General features: G+C 53.8%; 1 protein-coding gene and 1 long non-coding RNA gene across 2 annotated transcripts; one reads left to right on the forward strand and one right to left on the reverse strand.

The window, feature by feature from the left end:
- Window positions 1–954: 954 nt before the first annotated feature.
- Window positions 955–18,103, reverse strand: NT5C1A (5'-nucleotidase, cytosolic IA). The gene is made up of 6 exons (XM_057711002.1): window positions 17,978–18,103; window positions 11,340–11,507; window positions 10,752–10,881; window positions 9,049–9,171; window positions 6,832–7,016; window positions 955–5,195 (listed from the first exon to the last, which is right to left on the reverse strand). The coding sequence occupies exons 1-6, from the start codon at window positions 18,101–18,103 to the stop codon at window positions 4,818–4,820; spliced, it is 1,110 nt and encodes a 369-aa protein (XP_057566985.1). The 3' UTR covers window positions 955–4,817.
- On the forward strand, window positions 17,855–19,901 carry LOC130838236 (uncharacterized). Its single transcript, XR_009049636.1, has 3 exons — window positions 17,855–17,932; window positions 18,545–18,698; window positions 19,744–19,901. It is a non-coding gene; the product is annotated as an uncharacterized LOC130838236 (long non-coding RNA).
- Window positions 19,902–21,846: the final 1,945 nt, after the last annotated feature.

Consider the following 21,846-nt stretch of genomic DNA (forward strand, 5'->3'; position numbering starts at 1 on the left):
ACCATCATGATGGAAGAGTGCCCGCAGCCATGGTGGTAGGTAGGACCACTTCTACACTTACCATTCCCTAAATCTGCAGATATCTCCTGATCCACAATTCCATCACATGGGCACGTGTGTTTGTTGCTCACACCCTCAAATGACAAGAAAACTGTCAGTCCAACTTTCACTGGAGCTTTATCTCTCACTGGATCTGTAACTTCTAAGCCAGCTAAAGTTCTCACTGGGAACATCTTCATGAGAAGCTTGTTCTTGCTTCCACAGAGAGCATATGGATGACTTGTTACATCTGGGTCCTTAAGTCAACTTGGGGCACTTCATTTTATCCACAACTAATATTTGCCCAAGGCCCATCCATCTACTGGCACTTATCCCTTCTCAAGAGGCCCTTCGAGGGCAACGATGAGCTGAGAACAGCACGGCCGTGCTGAGCAGATGCTGGCCAGCCAGCTGGGCTCAGCCCTAGCCACTGTCCCAGTCTCTGCCCCTCAACCAGCAGCTTCGGAGAGCACACTCAAATCAAATGTGTGCATCAACATTCCAAATTACAAGGGGACATGGGTCACTTGAAAGCAGTCAAACCTTGAAATCTTCAATCCTCAGATGCCAAGGGTCTGCTGGGTTTAGCATCAAGGTTCTCGGTTAGTGCCTGCGATCCCTGATAATGCCTGCAGGTGGGCACGGAGTCCCCTCGTGCTGCCCCCTCTGCAACCGAGCCAGCCTCTACCTCCGAATATTTAGGTGGATGTAAGCTGGTCTCTCTCACTGAAGAGCAGGCCAGAGATGTTTGCCTTAACCCAGGGGTCAGCAAACTCTTTCTGCAAAGAGCCAGAGACACATTTCCAGCTCCTTGGTCTCTGCTGAAACAATTCAACTCTGTTGCTATAGTTCAAAAGGCGAAGACATATGGAAACAAATGGGCATGGCTGTATTCCAGTAAAAGTTTCTTTACAAAAACAAATGGTGGGCTAGATTTGGCCCACGGTGCCGAAGTTTGCCAAATCCAGCGTGAGCCCAATACAAACTGGGTTCCACAGAGCTTGGGGTTGTCTGGAGGTGCTTCAGAAGACGTGCAAATGTTTGGCCCTTGTTTAAATTCTTCTTAGCTATTTAGGAAGCCATAACAAAGATGCACCCACGCAAGTCTATTTTAACATGCAGGGGGTTGACATGTTAACAGACTGTCAGGTGAACACCTTTGCTATGAAGTTTCTCTTGCCACGTCTATGAACACGTATGGGCCATATGGCAAAGAGTTAAGAGCCTGAGTCCCAGCACCAGACAGACATGAGCTTGAGTCCTCCTGCTGCCACTTTTACCAGCTGTGTGACTTCGGGCAGTTTACTTTACCTCTCTAAGCCAGCATAGCTGGGGGACCACCAAACAGAGTGGACACTGGCCATCATGCTGGCACAGACTCCCAGAGCCCCTTTTTGCTGGATCATGGGAAAATGGAGGGGCCAGGGCAGCTGAGACCATGGGGAGAGGGAACTCAGGGGCTCAGGCCAGCACTGTTTACAACTGTTAGGGAGGCATTTCAATGTTTTTACCACCAGCTTGGCTGGACTGGTGCACACCAGTTGAATATCGTTATAATGCTAGATCCATTTTGGATTTAAACTTCTTGCTGGTTTCAACTTCCTCTGGCGTCTTCTGCTACATCCCCATCATTCTGATTGGGTTCTCAGAAAGCGGAGAGGGCTATTTTGCAGAGACCTTGGCAGTCTCCGTGCATAGTAACAGGGCTTCTATTTTTCTAAGTGGCAGTTTCCATTGGGTCTGGGACTTGGTTGGCAAGAATTTCCTGGGATGTGTTCTGCAGGAGTTGTGGGGGTGCTGTGCTTCTGGCTACAACGGGTCCGCACGTCAGGAGCTGTGGCCTCTCTGACCCAGGGCGGCCGTCCATGGTTGGGCCTGGGGCTTTGGCGCTCGCATGGCTTTTTAATTTGCCTGCTGATACAATAAACGATGTTCTTCTCTTCAGGACGCTTCCTCATCACTTGAAACAATCAGAAGGTGTGTCTGGCAGCTGCCTAAGCCTGCCCCCAGGACTTCTGGCCTTTTATTCAAGCCACTGAAAGCTTTTTTCCAGGCCTGAAATGCTCATTTATGGTTTCAATAATAGAATTTGGACCCTAGCATCTCTCATTGCCCAGGGCTGTCTATGGCTATTAGCGGTGCTGCAGTGAAATAGACAGCTTTTACTGCACCTTATCTTGCTGCTTCGCACATCATATTCTCCAGCTTCCTGAGAGACCTAGAAGTATCAGTGGTGTTTATTGTGAGGCCCTGGGGGCAGGACCTCTTGGTCGCAGGACCCCTGGGGTGCATCTTAATTAGGTGACATCTGGTGCCGCCCTCACAGTGAATGTGACCACCCTAGTCACACAGCCTAGTGCCATGCAGTAAGCCTCGGCTGCGCCCAGCCTTGCAGGCATCTTACGGCTACCAGCTGGCTCTGTGAGCCCTGGAGGCTCACCCAAGTGGTGATTCTGACCCCAGAGGGACGGAAGGCAGAAGGTCTTTGTGTGCTTCGGCCAAGATCAAAGGTGACGGGGGTTGAGTTCCTTCTCTCACTTCCTTTTTATTTCCTCGAGGCTGTCCTTAGGTCTCTGGCTGGGCTTGGAGCTTCGGCAGAGGAAAGAGCTCCAAACCAGGCCCTCTGCCCTGAGGCCTCTCTGTTGGCCAGGAGGATCCTGGCTGTTGATGGAAATGACCTTGCGCAAGGACGTCCTCATCATCTGCCTGTCCTCTGATGAGGTGCCGCCTCTGCCCAGCCACCCAGCACCGCCGTGCCCTTCCTCCCCACGGCCAACCTCTCGGCTGCTCCAGCACTGACAGGAAAAGCCCAGCCCAGGACTCTCTTCTCACGCAAACTGTTGCTCAGAACAACAGTTCCAGAACTGCCTCAGTCCTCTCACTTTGTTCTCCTTTCTGGCTTATCTTTCTGTCACGACTACCCTGCCCTACACTTCCCAGAACCTGTGCCCATCCGGACCCTGGGCTGAGTCCTCAAAAGGATAAAGATGAGGCCCCACGTGGCCTGTCACCCCTTTTCCTGCCCCCAGAAACGTTCCAGCGCCCCTGCACACACCTCCGGTGATACCTTTGGAATTCTTCATAAAGTGCTTGCTCACGGCTGGGATTCCCCCAGGGAGCTGGGCAATCAATCCCCACTACTGACGTCTGCTCACCCCTTTTGGGCCTTCCTGAGGGACCAGCAATCGGAGCGCCCACCCCCCCTCTGGAGAGAGCTGGGCTGGTCAGCAAAGGAGGAGGCTGATTCGCCAAGCAGTGAGAGTTCTCCCCCGGAAGTGGTGGCAAAGGGGCTGCAGGGGCTCCTGCAAGGATGGAGAGTTTACCAGTGCACCGCAGGGGGAGGTCACCTCATCCCAGAGTCCCTTGCACAGCATCTAAGTGACAGAGAGCTCACCACCTCCACTTACAATCCCATAGCTGGAGAATCTTGCTGGTCCCCATTTCAGCTCTTTCCTCTCTAACCAGTCACTGCATCAGACCTGACCTCCCCACACTTCCTATATCACTCCAGGCAGGCCTTTCCTTGGGCTCAGCCTAGACTACCTCCCACTTCAGCCCCTAAACTTTCTCCCCCAGCACTTGAGCTCACAACAGGAAACACCAATTCTCCACCTCTTCCCCCTCCAGCAGGGCTGCTTGGCAGAAGAGCAGGATACAATCATTGAGGCAGTGAGAGTTGAGGTGAAGGGGTCGGCAGGCAGGAACAAATTAACTTTGGCTAAAAAGCAAAAGCAAATGGAGCACTGAGCAGGCCTTTTAAACTCCTTCCCAGGGAGAGCCTGCAGTGCCCCCTGCTGGCCGGAGGAGAGTTTGCATGCAGGTTAAATTCACCCCCTCCTTCCACAAACCCTGCACCTGGCAGCTGACCCTCCATGACTCAGATTAGGGCATCGCAGGAAGCAACAAGTCATCTCGTCCAGTGGTTTCCAAACGTGTAAAGTTATAGGGAAGGTTGCTGTGGATGTGCTTCGCCCATGTGACAAAGGCCTCTGGGCGGAGGAGCCGGTGGGGGCCAAAATCCAGCCTATATCCTGCTGACCAAGCTGTGTACCCCAGCCTGGTCAGCCCAGACAAAGGGCCATCTTTTCATAATTCATTCTAGAGACAGCGTCCTTCTATAATTTGTACAGAGGTGCCATATATATCAGGAGCAGCCCTGACACAGAATGCTTCCTTCAAAGAGGGCAATCTTATAAATCCAAACTTCTTTAGCTAAAGGAGAGTTTGAAAACTACCTAAAAGATGGGGAAACTGACTCATCAAGCAGTGAGAGTTCTCCCCAGGAAATGGTGACAAAGGGGCTGCAGGGGCTCCTGCAAGGATGGAGAGTTCACCAGTGCACCGCAGGGGGAGGTCACCTCATCCTGGAATCCTTTGCAAGGCAACTTACAGTCATGCACTTAATGCCAGGACAGAGCTTAGAAGCTAGATCCCAGCTCTCTCAAAGCAGTGTTCTTTGTACTACACTGAGCTAGTTTCATAAACCCCTTCTGAGGCATCCTGGCTGCTCTGACCCTCCTACCCTCAGTCTCATCAACTCCGCCCTGAAGCCCAGCTATTCTGCACAGTCTTATGTTCCGAGCCAGGATCACAGCACAGTGTTTGCCCAAAAGAAGGGTTGGTGAGGATGCCGGCCCCGTCTGCATAATTTCCTACAAGTACCTCACTCGCAGGGATGAGGGTGACATGCATAAGGGTACAGAGGTGAGGAACTAGGGGGTCCACTGGGTCACATGTATGACAGGAAGCTGAGACTGGAGCAATGCGTGTCAGCAAAGCTAGCGGCTCAGCTCCTGTGCAGACGGGGCCTGCTTCGTGGGTGCAGTCCGCCGGGGCGTCTGCGCCACACCGTAAGGCACGTGGGCGGCCACTGTGCCCATCTCCTGAGCCCCAGCCACGTGGAACATCTGGTCGTCAAAGAAGATATGCGGGCGGATCTTCTCCAGGAGGGGGCCCTTGGGCGCTCCCGCAAGGAACAAGGCCTCATCCGTCTCCAGGCCCCAGCTACGCAGGGTCTTGAGAGCCCGGGCCCCTGAACTGGCTGCACTGCGTGCCGTCACCAAGTAGGTGCGGATTGGACACTCCAGCCGCAGGCCCTTGGAGTAGAACTTCTTCTGCAGCCTACCCAGTGCCTCCAGAAAACCCTTTAAGGGTCCCTATGAGAAGGCAAAGGAACACTGTGAGCTTATCCCTCTCCCAAACATTTGCCCCCTCTCTCCAGCTGGGCTCCTCCCTATAGCACTAGGGTCTTGCTGTTTGGGGTGGGAGCGCTTTTCAGGATCCCTAAATGTCTCCGTTCTGCTATGCCTGCTTGGGCTGCTGCATGCATCAATTGGACCGCGGGTACCCATGGCAGTCTGGGCGCCCGTACTGCTGTGACTGGGGATGTCTGTGTCAGAAAAACCACACCAGGGCCCCTGTTACTAGAGCGGCCTACCAGGTACGTGGGTGTCTGCCCTGCAGCTTTGTGCTCATCAGCAGGGAGGATATTAAAAATATTTCGTAACTATGGCATGGGCAGGCTTCAATCAGAGTGGACTCTAGCTGGGACAGACAGACCACCATGTCCCTGTCCAATAGCGACCCTGCCCCTGGGGGGTGTGGGCGGCTCAGGGTGCCATGCTCCAGCTCCGCAGGGTCAGGGAAAGGATCTACTCTCTACGGTTCCGGGAACAACGAAACTTCGTGAGGAGGCGTGAATAAAGAACCAGGTGATGAAGAGGACAACGGTAACAGCAGCTGGCTATCAGGGAAGGCGGGCTTCCAATCTCGGAGACCCCTCACTTGCTGGGTGACTTGGGGCAAGCAGCGGTCTCCTGCGGCTCTGCCTCCCGCTTCGCGAGAAAACTGTCCCGCTCTGGATTCCCAGGGATTTCAGAGGGAACCAATGAGACAGGAAGTGAAATGAATACTCAGGGGTCACAGCTGAAGCCTGCTGAGTGTTGAAAAGGGGCTCTGGGGTTATTGAGCACCCAGATGTTTGTTAAAATCACAGACAGGAGCTCCCTGCAGGGCTGGAGAATCCCCGAAGCTCCAACCCCAGGAAATTTCCATTAGCTCCAGGGCGTATTCTGCTCTCAGGGAGACTCTGAGCAGTTTGAGGGTGAGGATCCCTGAGCCCCCGGCCAAGGGATGGGTGGCAGGAAGTGGGAAGGGCTGGTGTGGCCCAAAGCAGATGGGCTGCCTCAGACCCCACACGAGCTGGACCTCCCTGCCCTGGTGAGAGGCACCAGCCCAGCTCTTCCTTTCCTTCAGTGAGGGAAGCAGGGGCTTCTTGAGAGGATGGGAGCCCTCTCAGAGGGGTGGGGGAATCTCTCAGAGGAGACCAGCGTTCTAGAGAGAGGATGGCAGCTTCCAAGAGAGAGGCTGAGGCCTTCACAGCGGGATGGGGACTTTAGAGATGGGGTAGAGACCTCAGAAAGAGGATGGAGGCTTCAGAGAGGGGATGGGAGCTTAGAAGGAGGATGCGGGCTTCAGAGCGGGGATGGTAACCTCATAAAGGAGCTGTAAAGAAGAGGTAGGGGCTTCAGAGAGGGGCTTAGAGAGAGAATGGGGCTTCAAAAGGGGATGGGAATGCAGTGAGAGGGATGGGGGCTCAAAGAAGGGGTAGAAGCTCACTGAGGGGACCCTGGGGTCAGGTGAGAGGGAGGAGGGCTGGAGGCCCAGGGAGGGGAGCTGGCTGGATTCTGGGCCAAGATTGGGGTTTGGTTCTGGGCTGGGGGTTCCAGCCAAAGGTGAGTTCTGGGGAGCCTCCTTGCTCCACCCAGGGGTCCCAGGAAGTGTGTGGAGCACCTGGGCCAAAGGTTTGTTCTCGTGGGCCTTCTCATGCTCGAAGAAACTGTCCAGCCCGTGGGCCTTCACGATGCGCTCCGACTCGTCCGAGAAGAGCACAGCATCCCCGTCGAAGGCCACCCGCAGCTGATTCTGGGATACTGCCACGTCCCTGCTGGGGCTGAAGATGGTGGCGGCTGCGATCCCTGGGCAGAGAGAGGCAAGCATTGTCTGCCTTTATCTAGGTATTAGGGGTCCCCAGACACCTCCCTGACCTGCCTGGGGATGAGGAGAGGGCTATCTCAGGCTATCCTTGCCCCACTTGCCTCACCCAGGAGTCAGGGCCCACCTAATGAGGGCTAATATTCAGAATATTTCAAAACAGGCCAGTAAGAATGGACAGTGGGAGACTTCCCTGGTGGCACAGTGGGTAAGAGTTGAAGGGGGAGCTGGGACGAAGTGAGAGAGTAGCGTTACACTACCAAATGTAAAGTAGATAGCTAGTGGGAAGTTGCTGCATAACATAGGGAGATCAACTCAGTGATCGGTGATGACTTAGAGGGCTGGGATAGGGAGGGTGGGAGGGAGTCGTAGGAGGGAGGGGATATGGGGATATATGTATAAATACAGCTGATTCACTTGGGTGTACAGCAAAAACTGGCACAACTGTGTAAAGCAATTATATTCCAATAAAGAGCTTAAAAGAAAAAAAAGAATTCACCTGCCAATGTGGGGAACACAGATTCAATCCCTGGTCTGGGAGGGTCCCACATGCCATGAAGCAACTAAGCCCATGCACCACAACGACTGAGCCTCCGATGTAGAGCCTGTGAGCCACAACTACTGAGCCCTCATGCCACAACTACTGAAGACTGTGTGCCTAGAGCCCATGCTCCACAAGAAGAGAAGCCACCGCAATGAGAAGCCCGTGCACCTCAATGAAGAGTAGCCCCCGCTCACCGCAACTAGAGAAAACCCACGCACAGCAATGAAGACCCAATACAGCCAAAAATAAGATAAATAAATAAATAAATAAATAAATAAATAAATAAATAAATGTTAAAAAAAAAAAAAAAGAATGGACAGTGGCTTTTGCTCTGAGTAAGGCTCTGAGGGCCCCGACCTATGCCAGAGTTTCCCCTTTAGTTGCTGCTTTGAGGGAAAGTCTAGGGGCAGTCCCAGGGAACAGACTCAGGGCAGGAGCTATTTATCAATAGGTATGGGGGAATTTCAATACTTCAATATCTAGTAAGGTCAATATCTAGTGGTATGGACAGCCAAACATCAGTCCTGGGTAGAGGGAAGGGTCCCCTAGGCTACCACTGTCCTTCCTGGAGTTCCTTACAGGCCCCTGATGTAGATCTATAGGGGGCTGGGAAGGAGCCCCAACCCTGGCTGGGCCTCAGTTACTCTCTTACTGTTGATTCCTGCAAGTCCCTCACACTTTCTGGACCAATATAAAATTAAGGGTGCTTCGGCTTTGTCTGGGGCTGCGATTCCAGGCTGCATTCTGGGGTGGGGTGGGTGTCGGCACCCCCAGTCTACAGCCACAATGGCATCCAGGTATGTCCTACTCAAGGGCTGCCTGGTCATTCAGGGTTCCCTGGGGCAATGTGGGTGGCCATGGGAGGCAGCACTAATGACATCTGAATGTGCGCCCAGACCCTGGGCTTCTCCAGGGGGTCCAGTGTGCATTTTGGGAACCCAGGCTCCAGGCTGGAGCTCACTGGATGACAGAGAACAGTACTAAGAGGTTGGAGACCTGGCAGTGAGCTCAGCCCATCCCCACTGGAATCCTGGCCATTTCCCAGACTCTACTGCTCAGGCTGGGTTAGGTATTGATCTCCCTCCTCATTGGCCCAGAGAGGGATAGAAGCTGCCCGTGGTCACGTAGGAATCAGAACTTCTACTGACCTGGAGGATTCTTGGGAGGGAGTAGCTTTCTGGGCTGTAAGGAGGGTTCCCATGGAAACAGAAGGCTGGGTGATGTTGATGAGTAAAAGCATCCTTAACATGGTAGGGCAGGAGAGATGAAAGTGGAATAGCTGGGCAATAAGTGGAATAGGTGGGACCTTGTTCTCCCAGTTTACAGGGCAGGTCATAGGAATTAAGGAAGGTGCTCCCCTTCCAGTTACCAGGGCACCCCCTAGCACCTGCTCAGAGCTTAAGGACCAGGTTTCCCATCTCTGAGACCCCTTTGCCAGACTCCCCACACTCTCCTTCCCTAGTGTGACTCACCTTCATCGATGGCTTCCTGCACTTTTTCTGCATCTGCTGACAAGTAGAGGTTGGTGTGATAGGCCTTGAGGTAGCAGATGGGGCTATTCCCGCCTGTCATGCAGAACCTCTCAATGGACAGGTCTGGAGAGGAGGTAGAGAGTACCCAGGTGATGCCTGGGTCAACCCTCAGTACCTCAGAGTGGTCCCTCCGTGTCCAATGGACGCCATCTTGGTTCTGAGTGGTGGCGGGGCAGCAGAGTGATTCTCTGAGTGATTTTAGGCCAGCGTTCCCCCTCTCTGAGCCCCTCCATCCTTCAGTCATGAAATGGGGATGATCACATCTTCGGAGGGGTTGCCTGGCTCACAGTCATAACCCCGTGTCAGGGAATCACTGTACTACAAAAGGCGGGTCCCCAGCCATGTGGCTCATGGTCCTTCCTAGTCATAGCTGATTGGATGGGGGTAGGCACCTGACCCAAGCTGGGCCAATCAGATTCTCTCCCAGCCTGAGCTGCTGCTCACCCAGTACCCATGTCTGTGCAGGTTGTAAAACTTTGCTTGTTGGTAAACGGCTGCTGCTCTGAGCCTACGGAGTCGCCCCATCACTGCCTCAGCCCCTCATACAGGAGGGTCCACAGTGGAAAGGCACAGCAGGGGTCCTTTAGGACCCTGCCCCAGTACCATAAGTGGTGTCTGTCTGGATTCCTCAGTGCTTATGTCACAAGGTGGTTAAATATTTTGAATATCACCCCTGCTCCCAACAATTTAAAATTAGTATTAAAAAACACCAACTGGATGCTCTTGATTGCTGAAAACAAGGACCTGTAAACTTGTAAATTTTGGCCATATTCAGGAAAAGCAGAGAAACCTAATTTGGGGAAAGAGAAAAAGAGACAGGAAAAAAAAAAAAAGCAGGACTTCCTAGGTGGTGCAGTGGTTAAGAATCCGCCTGCCAATGCAGGGGACACGGGTTCAAGCCCTGCTCTGGGAAGATTCCACATGCCGCGGAGCAACTAAGCCCGTGCGCCAAAAAAAAAAAAAAAAAAAAAATGAGGAAAAAAAAGCAGATTTGCTGAGAGAAGCGAAAATAAGGGCTCATGTGGGCCAGAGAGAAAAGGTGCCCGGGAGAGATTGCCAGTACTTGGATTCAGGCCGTTGTGGGCCCAATTTTACTTCCTTCCCTGTGGTTCCAAGAGGCACCCCAATAACCTAACAAGAATCACTCTCTTCAGCTTAGGCTGGCTCTGGAGGGTCTATTACTTTCACTCAAGAGTTCGGACTAAGACACAACGTCCCTTCACTCTGGTGACTGCGCCTGCCTCCCCCAGCAGACTTGTAAGGCCTGTCGGCCCCATTGCAGAGAGAGAAACTGAGGCACAGAGGCACAGAGGGAGTGGAGCCTGTGCAGGGGCGTGCTGGAGCTGGCTTGTACCAGCTTGCAAGAGCTGAACGTTAAACATCCAGGGACTTTTGGAGCCAGTTAGATTGTTCAACTATGGGTGGCTTGACATCAGCCGCGGTGGGAAAATTTACACCCTGACTATGGCGATGATACACAAGCAGGGTTTGAGGGGTTTGTTTTGTTTTTTGAAAGAGACAGTTTACCAGCACCCCATTGAGCTTGGGGGTTCCAGTGGGTGTACCTGCAACCTGCAGAGGCGTGACCCCCAACCCCGGGTGTCCAGTAGAGGTCATGTCATGGCCAAAGCCCTCATGCTCACCATAGTGGTTGATGCTGTTGATGAGACGGACGCCCACTTGAGCGTGGTTGTTGGTCACGAGGACAATGTCGAAGAGGTCCTCACTCTCAGGGTAGAGCTCCCGCAGCCGCCTGTTCACAGCCTCCAGAGCCTGTATGGGAGAGGGGACCCTCGGACTCAGACCCCTCTCAGAGACTGTTGCCTGGCACTGGTAGCCAGGGCTGGGGAGGGGTGAGCTGAGATCCAGTGTGGGGAGGAGAGGGGAGATCAGAGGCCGGGCTTGGGGTGAGACCAGTGGACCCAGCCTCCTAATCTCTGCCCTTGTGTGGGTTGATTACTGCCTGGGGGTGCCCCGCTAAAAGAATGAGTCAGGGTCGAAATCCAGCTCAGGTTCCATGCACTCGGCTGGTTACCTGGAGTGGGGTTGCATTAGTCCAGAGGATGGGGCAGCCTCTTCTTCCCACAGTGGCTGTCCACTTGCCAAGCTGTGCTCCTGTGGGGTGGCATCTACCCAGAGGTGACCGTTTTCCTTACTCAGACACCCATGGGAGTGTGTTTATCTAATGCGCAGGAAGGTAGCGTGCGGCCAGTGGTGGAACCACCCCTCACCTTCACGAAGGGGAAGGCCGGCCCGGGGCTGAAGGGCTCGTTCTCGTGTTCCAGCTGGTAGCGCACGTACTCCTCCACGCCCTGCTCCGTGTAGATGCGCTGCTCCTCATCCATGCGGAACAGGGCTCGGGAGGACACAGCAATGGTGACTGCATTCTGAGGCTTGGGCTGCAGGGGTGCAGGAGAAGGGGCCGACTCTGATTCTCTTGAGGCAGCCCCTCCGGGGACTGGGGACTGGGGACTGGGGACAGGGAGAAGACCCAGGCCCAGCCTCTGCCCTAAGGAGCTCAGCCTTGGGCAGGGGCAGACCTAGATCAGGACGCCCTCTGTGCAGGACCCAGCTGGGGACTGAGGGTGATGATGGCTCCCCACAGAGGAGGACAATCTGATGGGAGGCACATGCCCTCGGGGAGTTTGCAATCTAGCCAGCCACCTGGATGCGACAGAAAAGTGAATACGGTGTATATAGCCAAAGCATGACTGAGGTTCAGGATGGTCTCCAGATGGTTTCCACTATAAAATGGAAGCTATGTGTCCTTAGGAGGATATGGTGCCCAGAAACATGACGATTATATAAGAACATCTCCCTCCAGCCCAGGTCTTTCTCCTGAGCTCCAGACTCATATATCTAACTGCCCCAGTTGACTAACAGACACTCAAACTCATCATGCCCAAGACTGAATTCCCAGCATTCTCTTCACCCCCAAACCTGGTCCCCTCCCCGCTTTCCTCATCTCCATGCTCGGCACCACCAACCACTCATCACGTAGGCCAGAAGCCCGGAAGTCCACCTCAAGTCTTCCCTCTTCCTCCACTCCCTTCCCCCATCAGTCAGGCACCAAAACCTGCCAACTCTACTAGAATCCATCCACTTCTTTCTGTCTTCCCTACCATGGTCCAGCCCATCACCATCTATCATTCCCTCCAACATGTGGTCCATATTGTTGTCAGGGGATGGTGCTCAAGTTCAGATCTGGTCATGACCACCCCCCCTCAGTGGTGCCCACTCTCTTCACACTCTGGTCGGCAGCCTTGAGTGCGGAGTAGGAAGCCTTTCATGAAAGACCCCTACCTCTCTCTCCACTCTCACCTTCCCATGACCCTGTTTTGCTCAATCTGACCTTTCTCATGTCTGAGCACCTCCCCGCCCGACCTTCTCTGAGCCTTTGCACATGATGTTTTGTCTACCCGATCTGCTCTTTCCCTGACTCCCCATCCAGCTAACTTTTACCCAAACTTAGGTCTCAAACTACATGTCACCTCTAGGAAGCCTTCCCTTACCCCTAGTCATGGGCTTGCTATCTCTCCTACGGATTTCCTTTTTCATAAAATGTAACACGGAATTATAATTGCTTATTTAACGATTTCTGTTTCTAGACAGAGCTCTAGAGGCAGGAACCACGCTTACGTTCTGAGGGAGCAGGAACCAGGACTATCTTGTTCTTTTATTGTATGTATCTCTAGTGCTCAGAACAGTGCCTAGCACATAGTAGGTGCTCAGTGAATATTTAATGTCTCTGAACTTTTAAGCAATATATTTTAATGAGAGACAGTATTTGCCATGACAAATCTAACATGAACTAGCAACTCCAGTGCAGTGCCCTCATCTATTCAAATTGCTTGAAATAGAGTGAGTGCTCAGAGAATATTGTTTTGGTTGATGCAAATTTGATAAACGTGTATTAGTTCTTTGTGCCAAGCACCTGGACTCTGCCTGGGAATGATTCTGGTAGAGGTTTGGCTCCTACCCTCAGAGTCACAGGCTGGTAGAGGAGAAAGATAGGTAAACAGAGATGCAAAGGGGACTGAAATGAGTGCTAGAACCAGGTGAAAGCAAAGTCTCGATGACAAGCGTCCAGAGGAAATTGTCATGGGAGAGGAGGGGTTTTAGCAGAGTCTTGAAGGAGGAGTGGAATGAGGGAAGGCATGAGGAGGGGTGCACATACACTGTGCCTTCCCGAAGGTGAGCAGAGCCCTGCACGTGGGGGCAGAGTGCAGTTGAGACCAGAAGAGTAGGCAGGTGCTAGATTGCAGAAGGCCTTCTTTCAGGGCCCCATGAGGGTCTCAGAACTTTGGCACCTCCAGTGGAATGGAGAGGGGAATGCCACCACAGGCAGCAGCTGGACCCTTCATAATCCCTGGGGAGGATCGGAATGTAGGTCCCCAAGGGACTCACAGAGACCCAGAGAGCCCTATCACATCTCTGGGACTTGAGCAAACCTGGGACCATGATTCCCACTTTACATATGAGAAAACAGGGACTCAAGTTGGGGGCAAGCCTCATAAATGGACCTTGCATTCTGGCCTGCTCCTAATAGTCCTGCAGGCCACGCACTCAACACTATTTCTTCTCCCTGGAGTCAAGCCTGGGTCCCAATCAGTTGACAACACTGAGTGATGACTGTGTGACAGGCACTTGTGCTAGGGTCATGGCAGGGATCATAGAGGTGTGATCCCTGTCCCCATGGAGCTTATGATCTACCCCCAAGGCAGAGATCTGTGCATCCTTTAGAAGAGCACTGTCCAATAGACCTTTCTGTGATAATGGAAATGTCCAGCACGCTCCGTGTGGCTGCACGTGGCTAGGGAGCCACTTGAAAAGTGGTCAGAGAGATGGAGGAACTGAATTTTTCATTGTATTTAATTTTAATCTATTTAAATTTTAGTAGCCATGAATGGCTAGTGGTTAATGAAGGTTTAGAACCTCAAAGTAGGAAGAGAAGACCAGAGTCCCCAAACTCATGAGGCAGACCTCAGTTTGCATTTGACTTTTACCCCAACCAAGATGGTGTGTGGGGCCAGCAGAGTGAGTGTAAGGCATTGACAGGACAGGTGCCTATCCTCTGAGGCTCAGCCCAGTAACACTCCCAGCTGCCAACCACCCCCAAAAGTCTGTGTGTCCTTGGGCTGGGTACCCCCTCAGCCACTGTGAGCTTTCAAGGAAGGAAGGTAAAAATCAAAGGAAAGGGGTGATAGAGGACGGCCAGGGATGGTAAGGGTATGGTTGGGGGAGTGGGGAGACCCACTCTCACAAACCCCCGGAAACAGGCCCATCACCCCTTCAAGGACAGAGAGCCAGCTGCCCTCCAGCTCCTTCAGCCAGGTTCCCAAGCCGGCTGCTCCGACCTAGGCAGCCAGCCAAGGTCTCACTCCTCACTTTGAGTCCCACAGTCCCTGCCAGACTGCTGCGTTCTGTGTCTCCTCTGGCTGACCTGCGCAGACCCCATCCCATCCCACCTCTGGCCATTGCAAGAAAGATTCCCAGCTGTCTTGGTCCCAGGAGTCTCCACTTCCTTCTTTTACAGATGGGGAAATAGGCCCAGAGAGGGGCAGAGTATTACTTTAGGTCATCCAGCAAAGTCAAGGCAGAGCCAGGACACAATTCCAAGTTTCTGGTCTCTAGCCTGGCCTCTGTCCACATAGCAGCACCCCTCCACCCCCCATATGCCCTTCCTCAATCATTCCCAGAAGACAGCGCCTGCTGCTTCAGGCACATCCCTGGGACACTCCCCACCCCCAGCCCTCCATTTCCAGACTTGGGAGAATCGGTGTGGGACACCATGCCCTCAGACCAAGGTTTCTCAGGGCAGGGCTCTCTTTGCCCCCCAGAATGGAGGGCCCCAGGGCAGAACCCTGCTTCCCCACGCAGCCTGCTCTGACTCCATACAAGTGAGGAGCAGTCTAAGGGCCCAGAGGGTGGGAAATACGGATCCCAGCTGGGAGAGAGGAGCAGCCCGTCCAGGCTCCAGGCAGAGCTGAAGCAACAGGTGAAAAGGGCTGGTCGGAGCTGGGGAAAAGCCAAGCAGTTGGATACCCCCTTGGACCTTGCTGCAGAGGGAGGCCATCCCATCACATGCTGTCAGGTGCACCAAGGGACAGTTCCCCCAGAAATCAGAAAGAAGTCCAGATGCCAGACTGAAGCTTGGGCCAGAGAGACCCCTGCCCCCAGACCAGGGACTCAGCCTGGGAACACTGGATTCCAGGGAGCCAGGGTCCTGCCAACTCTCCCTGCCTTTCACTAGGGTGGGGCTGAGGGGATAGGCTGATTACTCGTGCTTCGGGGACAGGGGTGAGGGGTGAGGGGTGATGGAACGTAGTCCAGCCCCACCCAGCCTGCCTGAGGAGCTCTCAGTGAGGCCGACGTGGTGTTGCCTTTTGGGACCAAGATAGGAACATAGCCAAACGCTGTTATTTCTAGAAGGACTTAGAGGGTGAAGGGCTGCTGGAGGAGAGAGGAACAAGACAGGTCTAGACTGAGGAAGGCCTCTGACCTCATGAGGTGAGGGCCTCCTATAGACCTTCGGAGATTAAATATTTCACTCAGGCTCCCAGGGAAAGAAGAAGCCTAGGCCAGGCCCCGATGGGGACTGGGAGGCCCAAAGCCCCCCAATGGCCTGTGGGTGGAGGGGTTCCTGCAGGAAGAAGTAGGGGCCAGAAAGCCACCAGTCTCCTTGCCTCCCAGAGAACAGTGAGGGCCAGGGGCTGACCGAGAGGTCATAACGGATGACTGGACCTGAGCTCCCAGGTTCCCTGGTGCTTGGGGAGGAAACGGGTTGATGTGCTCCACTCACCACCCTAGTCCCCAATGTCCATCCCCTCCTTTCCATCCCCCAGGCCATGACAGTAGTCCAGCTTCCTCCCCAGGCAGGGACCAGCCTCCTCACTGATCTGCCTGCTACGTGACATACCCTCTCCAATCCATCCACCAACACAGCCTCAGAGTGACCTTTCTCAAATGAAAATGGACCAAGTTAATCCCTTGCTGAAAAGTCCTGCGATAGCTCCATAATGGTTTTCGTACTTTCTAAAAATTAGGTTGACATTTTATGCAAATTAACTCCTGGGGGCGCCCCAATATGTAAACCGTATAGTACCATATTTTATTGGTATAATTTATACTACAAATTTAAATGTATTACATATTTATGATATATTTACTATAATGTCAACCAGTGAATACGGGAGACCAGTGTGGATTTCAGATTCATCATCTAGTCAGTTTGTTTCTGTTTCAGTTTGTCAGTTTTTGCACAGCATTAAGAGAGCCCTGATTCACACCAATAAGTGGTTGCAAATGTTAAAAGGCTTTTTTGTTTTGTTCTATTTTAAACTACAAGCCTCAGGAGGCTCAACAACAATTGTCAGCAATCTCAAGATACTCTTCTATTAAAACAGATCACAGGAAAAGCTTTATTCTGAGGTTTGCTAAGAAGATAATCAACCTGTAGCATAAGTTAATATGTCGGCAGTCTCCAAGGTGCTAAAATGTCCAATGACACATTTGAGTGAGTTGAGTTTTACCACATATTTTTATTTGTTTAAAACATAGTTTTAGGATGAAAGACAATGAATTGGCTTCACACGCGAGCAGACCCCCTGAAACATGGGGCTTCGTGGAACCTAATTTTAAGACTCCTAACACCACTGAAAAAGGTCCAGACTCCATACTGTGGCACTCAAGGCCCTCTTTGGGTCTCTGACATCTTTCTAACTCCTCCTACAGATCCTGCATTCTCTCTGTTTCAAAGACGTCAGTCGTGTTTTTGCCCATCCGGTTTCCCTCTCTGCCTGGGAAAGTCCACCTACTTAGGCTTTAAGATCTGCTCAAATGCCATCTCTAAAAAACTTCCTGAGTTGGCAGTCACTCCCTCCTCTATGCTCGTGCTGCCAAGGTCTTTCACCTGAGCACTCACCATGTCCAGGGTCTCTGTGAGCTCCTGAGGAGGGGACTCAAGTCTAATTTATCTCTCAATCCCCACTGCTGAGCAGGCCTGGAGGTGCCCTGGGGAATGACTGTTGACAGGGTGGGCCTCATGAGAAGGGTCTCAGGCTGGAGCTCTTTGGAGGATGCTGTGAGCCAGCTTTGATCCTCCATCCCCTTCCCAAGCTCTGAGACCTGGGAAGCTGGAGTGAGCAAGGCCCAGGCACCAACCAGGGCATCATGAACCTGTCCAATGGGGAGACAAGCTTCCTCCTCTGTGTGAATCCCCCAGGGCTGAGAGGACCACTGAAGTCGCAGAGATGTTGATGCCAGCGAGGACTCCCCTGTGAGGCGAGCAGAGCCTGGAGCTGGGGCGCAAAGTCCAGCGCTGGGATTCCAGAACCAGGGACGCAGAGCCCTGAGCGCGGAGCGCAGATACCAGTGCAGCTCCGCTCTCTTAAGACGCGGGGAGCCTCGCACCCCGAGCCCAGGGCCCTGACCCAGACCCTAAACGCAGAGGTTCGGGTCGGGAGCCCGGTGCCCAGATGGCAGAAACCGGAGCGCCCAGCAAGGAGCGGGTTTTCAGAGTCGGGTTACCTGAGCCCGGGGCCCTTCTGCAGGCGCCGCTGACCGGCTTTGCCAACAAGTGCTGTCCCCGCGCCCCAGGCTGCCCTCGCGGGAGGAGCTGGGCCCTGATGCCAGCATGAGGGAGGGGGATCCTGGCGTGGAACCCGAGCCCCGGGATAAAAAAAAAACAAACACCGGAGCAGGGCTCCCAAAATAAACCCGAGCCCGTGCCAACGGCCTGGCGCATTCTGGCGCTGAGGAGCTGCGTCCCTTCTCGGAAGGACACCACCGGCCCCTCTGCAGAGGGCTGACGACCCCTCCTCCGGTGACCCTCCCCTCGCCCTCCCCCATACGCACGCCCCGCTTTTACCGATTTGGGTTTCTTCTTGGGCGCGAGGTTGTCGTAGAAAGTCTTGGCTTCCTCCCAGCGCGGGGCCGCGGCGGTCTCTGCCCCGGGCCCGGGCTCGCGGGGCTCCCGGGGCTCCCCGGGTTCCATGCTCGGCTCTGAGCCGGCCGGGCCGGAGCAGGCGGCGGCGGAGAGCCGAGCCGGCGGGGCTGGGCTGCGGGCGGGAGGCGCGTCCCGGGCGCGAGAAGGGGGCGGGCAGCGGCGGGGAGAGTGCGCGTGCGGGCCGGCCGGAGGGCGGGCTGGGGGGGCCGCTGGGGTGCTCAACCCGCCCCGCCGGCAGCCAGCGTGTCGCTGCTGCTGCTGGTGGATGTGTATTTCAGGACAGCTGAGCTCTCCTTCCCCACCGCCCCGCGCCCCGAGTGAGCGGGGCGGGGCGGGGGTGGGGGTTGGACCCTCCGGCTCGCGGGAGGAGGGGGCCTGAAGCCGGGCCTGCGGGCTGCTGCGGGTTCGGGTTTGCGTGGACCGTGTTCTCCGCAGGCGCTCATCGGCACCGAAAGAAGGGGAAGCCTGCCAACTTTTTTTTTTCCCCAGGGTGGTGATCCACAAAGGAGAAAATGAAAAGCTAGCAACCCCCACAAAACAAAAGCTTCCCCCTGTCTTTCCCCTCTGATGCCAGAACCCTGCGAACCCGCGCGGCGTCCTCTTCTCTCGAACACTAGTCCCTTCCGCAGAGGGGGAGGAGAAGGTGCATGGACAGCTCTCTTCCCCAGCAGGAGCCTGCTCCCAGCGAGGGGCACAGTGGAGGGCCCAGCCGGCCAGCTCTTCCCCACCAAAGCGGAGGGGCCCTTGAAGTCGGTGGTGAGACCAGGCTCCCCTTGACCTGGCCGGGGACCCAGACCGGAGAGACTCCCGGGGACTCTCAGGGACTCTGAACGCCGGTTCCTGCTGGCCCCTTGATGGCCAGCAGGGCGCGCGCACTCCCAGGTCCCACCTGCTGAGCTCGGTTAGTTACAGGCCATGAAGTGGCTAGATTGAAGGAGGATAGAAAAGCAGTCTAGGAACCCAAGAGACTTGGACCACTATTCTGAAGTTCTAGGGCATTGTCCTCCTTGGTGCAGAGCCCAAGGTGCAGACACTAACGCCCCTCATTCCAAGGCACAAGCTAGGAAGCAAACAAGGGGCATCTGTGTGTGTGTGTCTAGAAGCATACAAAGGTGGGTGGGAGCAGCCGGAGAAAATACTGGCTTAGGCTGGAGGACGTCTGACTGGGATGGGGTACAGAATGCAGGGGTCTGCCCAGCCTCCATCATGACCTGGGATCACCAACCAAACCTTGCGTGAGCGGAAAGGGCAAATAATCATAACAGAAAGTTTTAGGACTGGGGGAAGTATGTTTAGATGTGTTCTTCTCCAGGCTTAGTAGATTGTTTCCATAGATGACCCCAAATTCTCTCCCATCCTGCTTTCCCTTCGGCAATGTGCCTTGGACACTCCTCCCATCCAGAGGTGGAGCTGAATCTGAGTTGACCCAGTGTCTTGCTTTGACTTGCTTTGACTAACAGAATGCTGTAGAAGTGGTGCTGTGCAATTTCTAAGCTTGAGCCTTAAGAGGCCTTGAAGTTCCATTTTTGCCCTCTTGAGAGCCAGCTACTGTGTAAAGAAGTCTGGAAGGCCACATGGAGAGGCAAAGAGGCCCTGGAGGATAAGAAGCCAGTGGAGAACAGTGGTTTCCCAGGCAACTGTCAGCATCAATTGCCAGACATATGAGTAAGGTCATCTTACTGTTCCAGCCCCAGCCCAGCTCCTAGTGGGATGCAGGAGGAGGAGTGACGTCCACCAGCAGCACATGAAGCAGCAAAACCTCCCAGCTGAGCCCAGCCAACCCACAGAATCATGAAAAATGACACATTTTGTTGTTTTAAGCATTAAGTTTGGGGGTGGCTTGTTAGATGGCAATAAATAATGAAACTCTAGGAATGGGTCAATTATTCTCAGGTGCCTCATGGAGGAGGAGGAGGTGGAGGTCATCAGGGAGAATGTATAGAGTTGTTATTTCGATGGCAGTGAGCACCTGACCCAAAGGTGAACCATCCCCATGCTGTCCAGTGACCTTTGACCTGTGTAGCCTGGGTTGAAAAGATGATCTGGGCCAATCAGATTCCTCTTTCTCAGGAATTTAGAATTGGGAAACAGGGGCTGGATAGTCAACCATAGGATGCTGTGAAATACAATTGGCTTCCAAGAGGCCTGGGTGGGCCTTAGCAAGCTGCAGTTTTGTGCAACATAAATCAAAGAGGGGGCAGAAACTCTGTAAGCAGAATGAGCCCATCACCATAAAGACGGAAAAGGGTTTCTGCAGAGGGCAGCAGAGGCCCCATGAAAGAGACATTCTGCCCTGAGAGGGAACTGCTTCTGGTCCTAACAGCTTCCCAAGTCCTAGCTGAAGCCTGGCTATAGTGTCCATCTCTAAATTTCCATGAGATTCTCCACATTGCTTCAACAGATGCCCCTCAAAAAGGTGCCGGCTCCTGGATTTGCCTGACTAGCAACTTTTCCCACCCTCTTCTAGTAACAGGCCCTACCTCCCTGACTACCTGGTCACAGGAATAGGCATGTGACCTAGGCCTGCCCAATCATATAACCCTGTTTCCCCGGACACAGTGATTGAGCCAGGATGGGCATGTGACCTCAGCGGTGCCACTCTCCCATACTCTTATACAGGGACACTGGGAGATTTGGCTCTGTTTTCTCTGGGGTTATTAATTTGGGATAATGTGAGCTGAGAACCCATCTTTCCCTGTGACAGCAGAAGCCCATCTGAAGAGGACTCAGTATCCCTACACCTGCACTGCTCTCCCCGTGGGCTGGTCTTTAGCAAGACCAGGGGTGGAAGCCACTTCCTCCATGAAACCTCCCTTCATCCTTTACCTGTCCCCTCCCCTTCACCTCCCCCATCCCCTGGCCCCTCAAGCAAAACCCTCCCCCCCTCTGATGCTCAGAGCTCAAGGTTTGTTACCTCCCCGTTCACATTCAGATTTGGATTTGCTCCCATGGATGAGAAAGCACTATAAGCAGTGGCCTTGAAGTCAGGAGACCTGAGTTCAGGTCCCAGCTTTAGCATGCATTCTTGGAGCCTTCATTCTCTGTCTTTTTTTTTTTTCTTTTTTAAACAAAGACTTAAATGTGTGTTCAGCTCAGTTGATAGGGAATCACAAGGGAAGCTGTTTGGTTACTAAGATGGACTGTGTACACATGAGGGACCAACTGTTTGAGGTCTGGGAGGGCGTCACAGAGGAGCAGATCATTGAGACAGGGGCATGGGTGGCTGGTGGGGGTGGTGACGGTGGCTTGTGCACAGTCACAGAAGCCTACAAGGTCCCTTAGGGAAGTGGAGGGCAATGCAGGGTGACTCAAGTGCAGGAGGGGGAGATGGGGGTTAGAGCAGGCTTCTCAGGTCAGCAGGAGACAATCATGCCAGGCCAGGAGGGACTTTGAAGGAGCTTATTATACCGAGGGAGCAAGGGGGACATTGGAGAGTCGACATGGTCAGATCTGTGCTTTAGAAAGTTCACTCTGGTTCCTCCGGGGCAGATGGCCCAGAGAGCAAACTTGAAAGCAGAAGGTGGACTGACCTGTGACCTCAAGCAACTAGACTCCCCTGCTCCACAGTATGGCTTCAGCTGGAAGTAGCAGGCTCCCAGTTCTCAGGCTTCTGAGTCACCTCCTTAGGTTCACAGTTGCCCTGAGGCCAGGTCAGCCTCCTTCCTCTGTCCTAATTGCTTCCTGCCAAGGGAGCTGGCTCCCTCCAAGTGTCCTTGAGAAAACCCTTGTAAAAGTAATTGAGCGTTTCAGGGGGAAGCAGGCACCTCCAGCTGCCACTATACCCCACTCCC

Source organism: Hippopotamus amphibius, chromosome 1 (assembly GCF_030028045.1).
Source record: "Hippopotamus amphibius kiboko isolate mHipAmp2 chromosome 1, mHipAmp2.hap2, whole genome shotgun sequence".
Taxonomy (NCBI): domain Eukaryota; kingdom Metazoa; phylum Chordata; class Mammalia; order Artiodactyla; family Hippopotamidae; genus Hippopotamus; species Hippopotamus amphibius.

Coding starts and splice junctions, on each gene's coding strand:
- NT5C1A (XM_057711002.1), bottom strand. CDS start 18,103: ATGGAACCCGGGGAGCCCCGGGAGCCCCGCGAGCCCGGGCCCGGGGCA. Junction 9,172..10,751: donor CAACAGCATCAACCACTATG/GTGAGCATGAGG, acceptor CCTCCTCTCCAG/ACCTGTCCATTGAGAGGTTC. Junction 7,017..9,048: donor GCAGGAAGCCATCGATGAAG/GTGAGTCACACT, acceptor CTCTCTGCCCAG/GGATCGCAGCCGCCACCATC.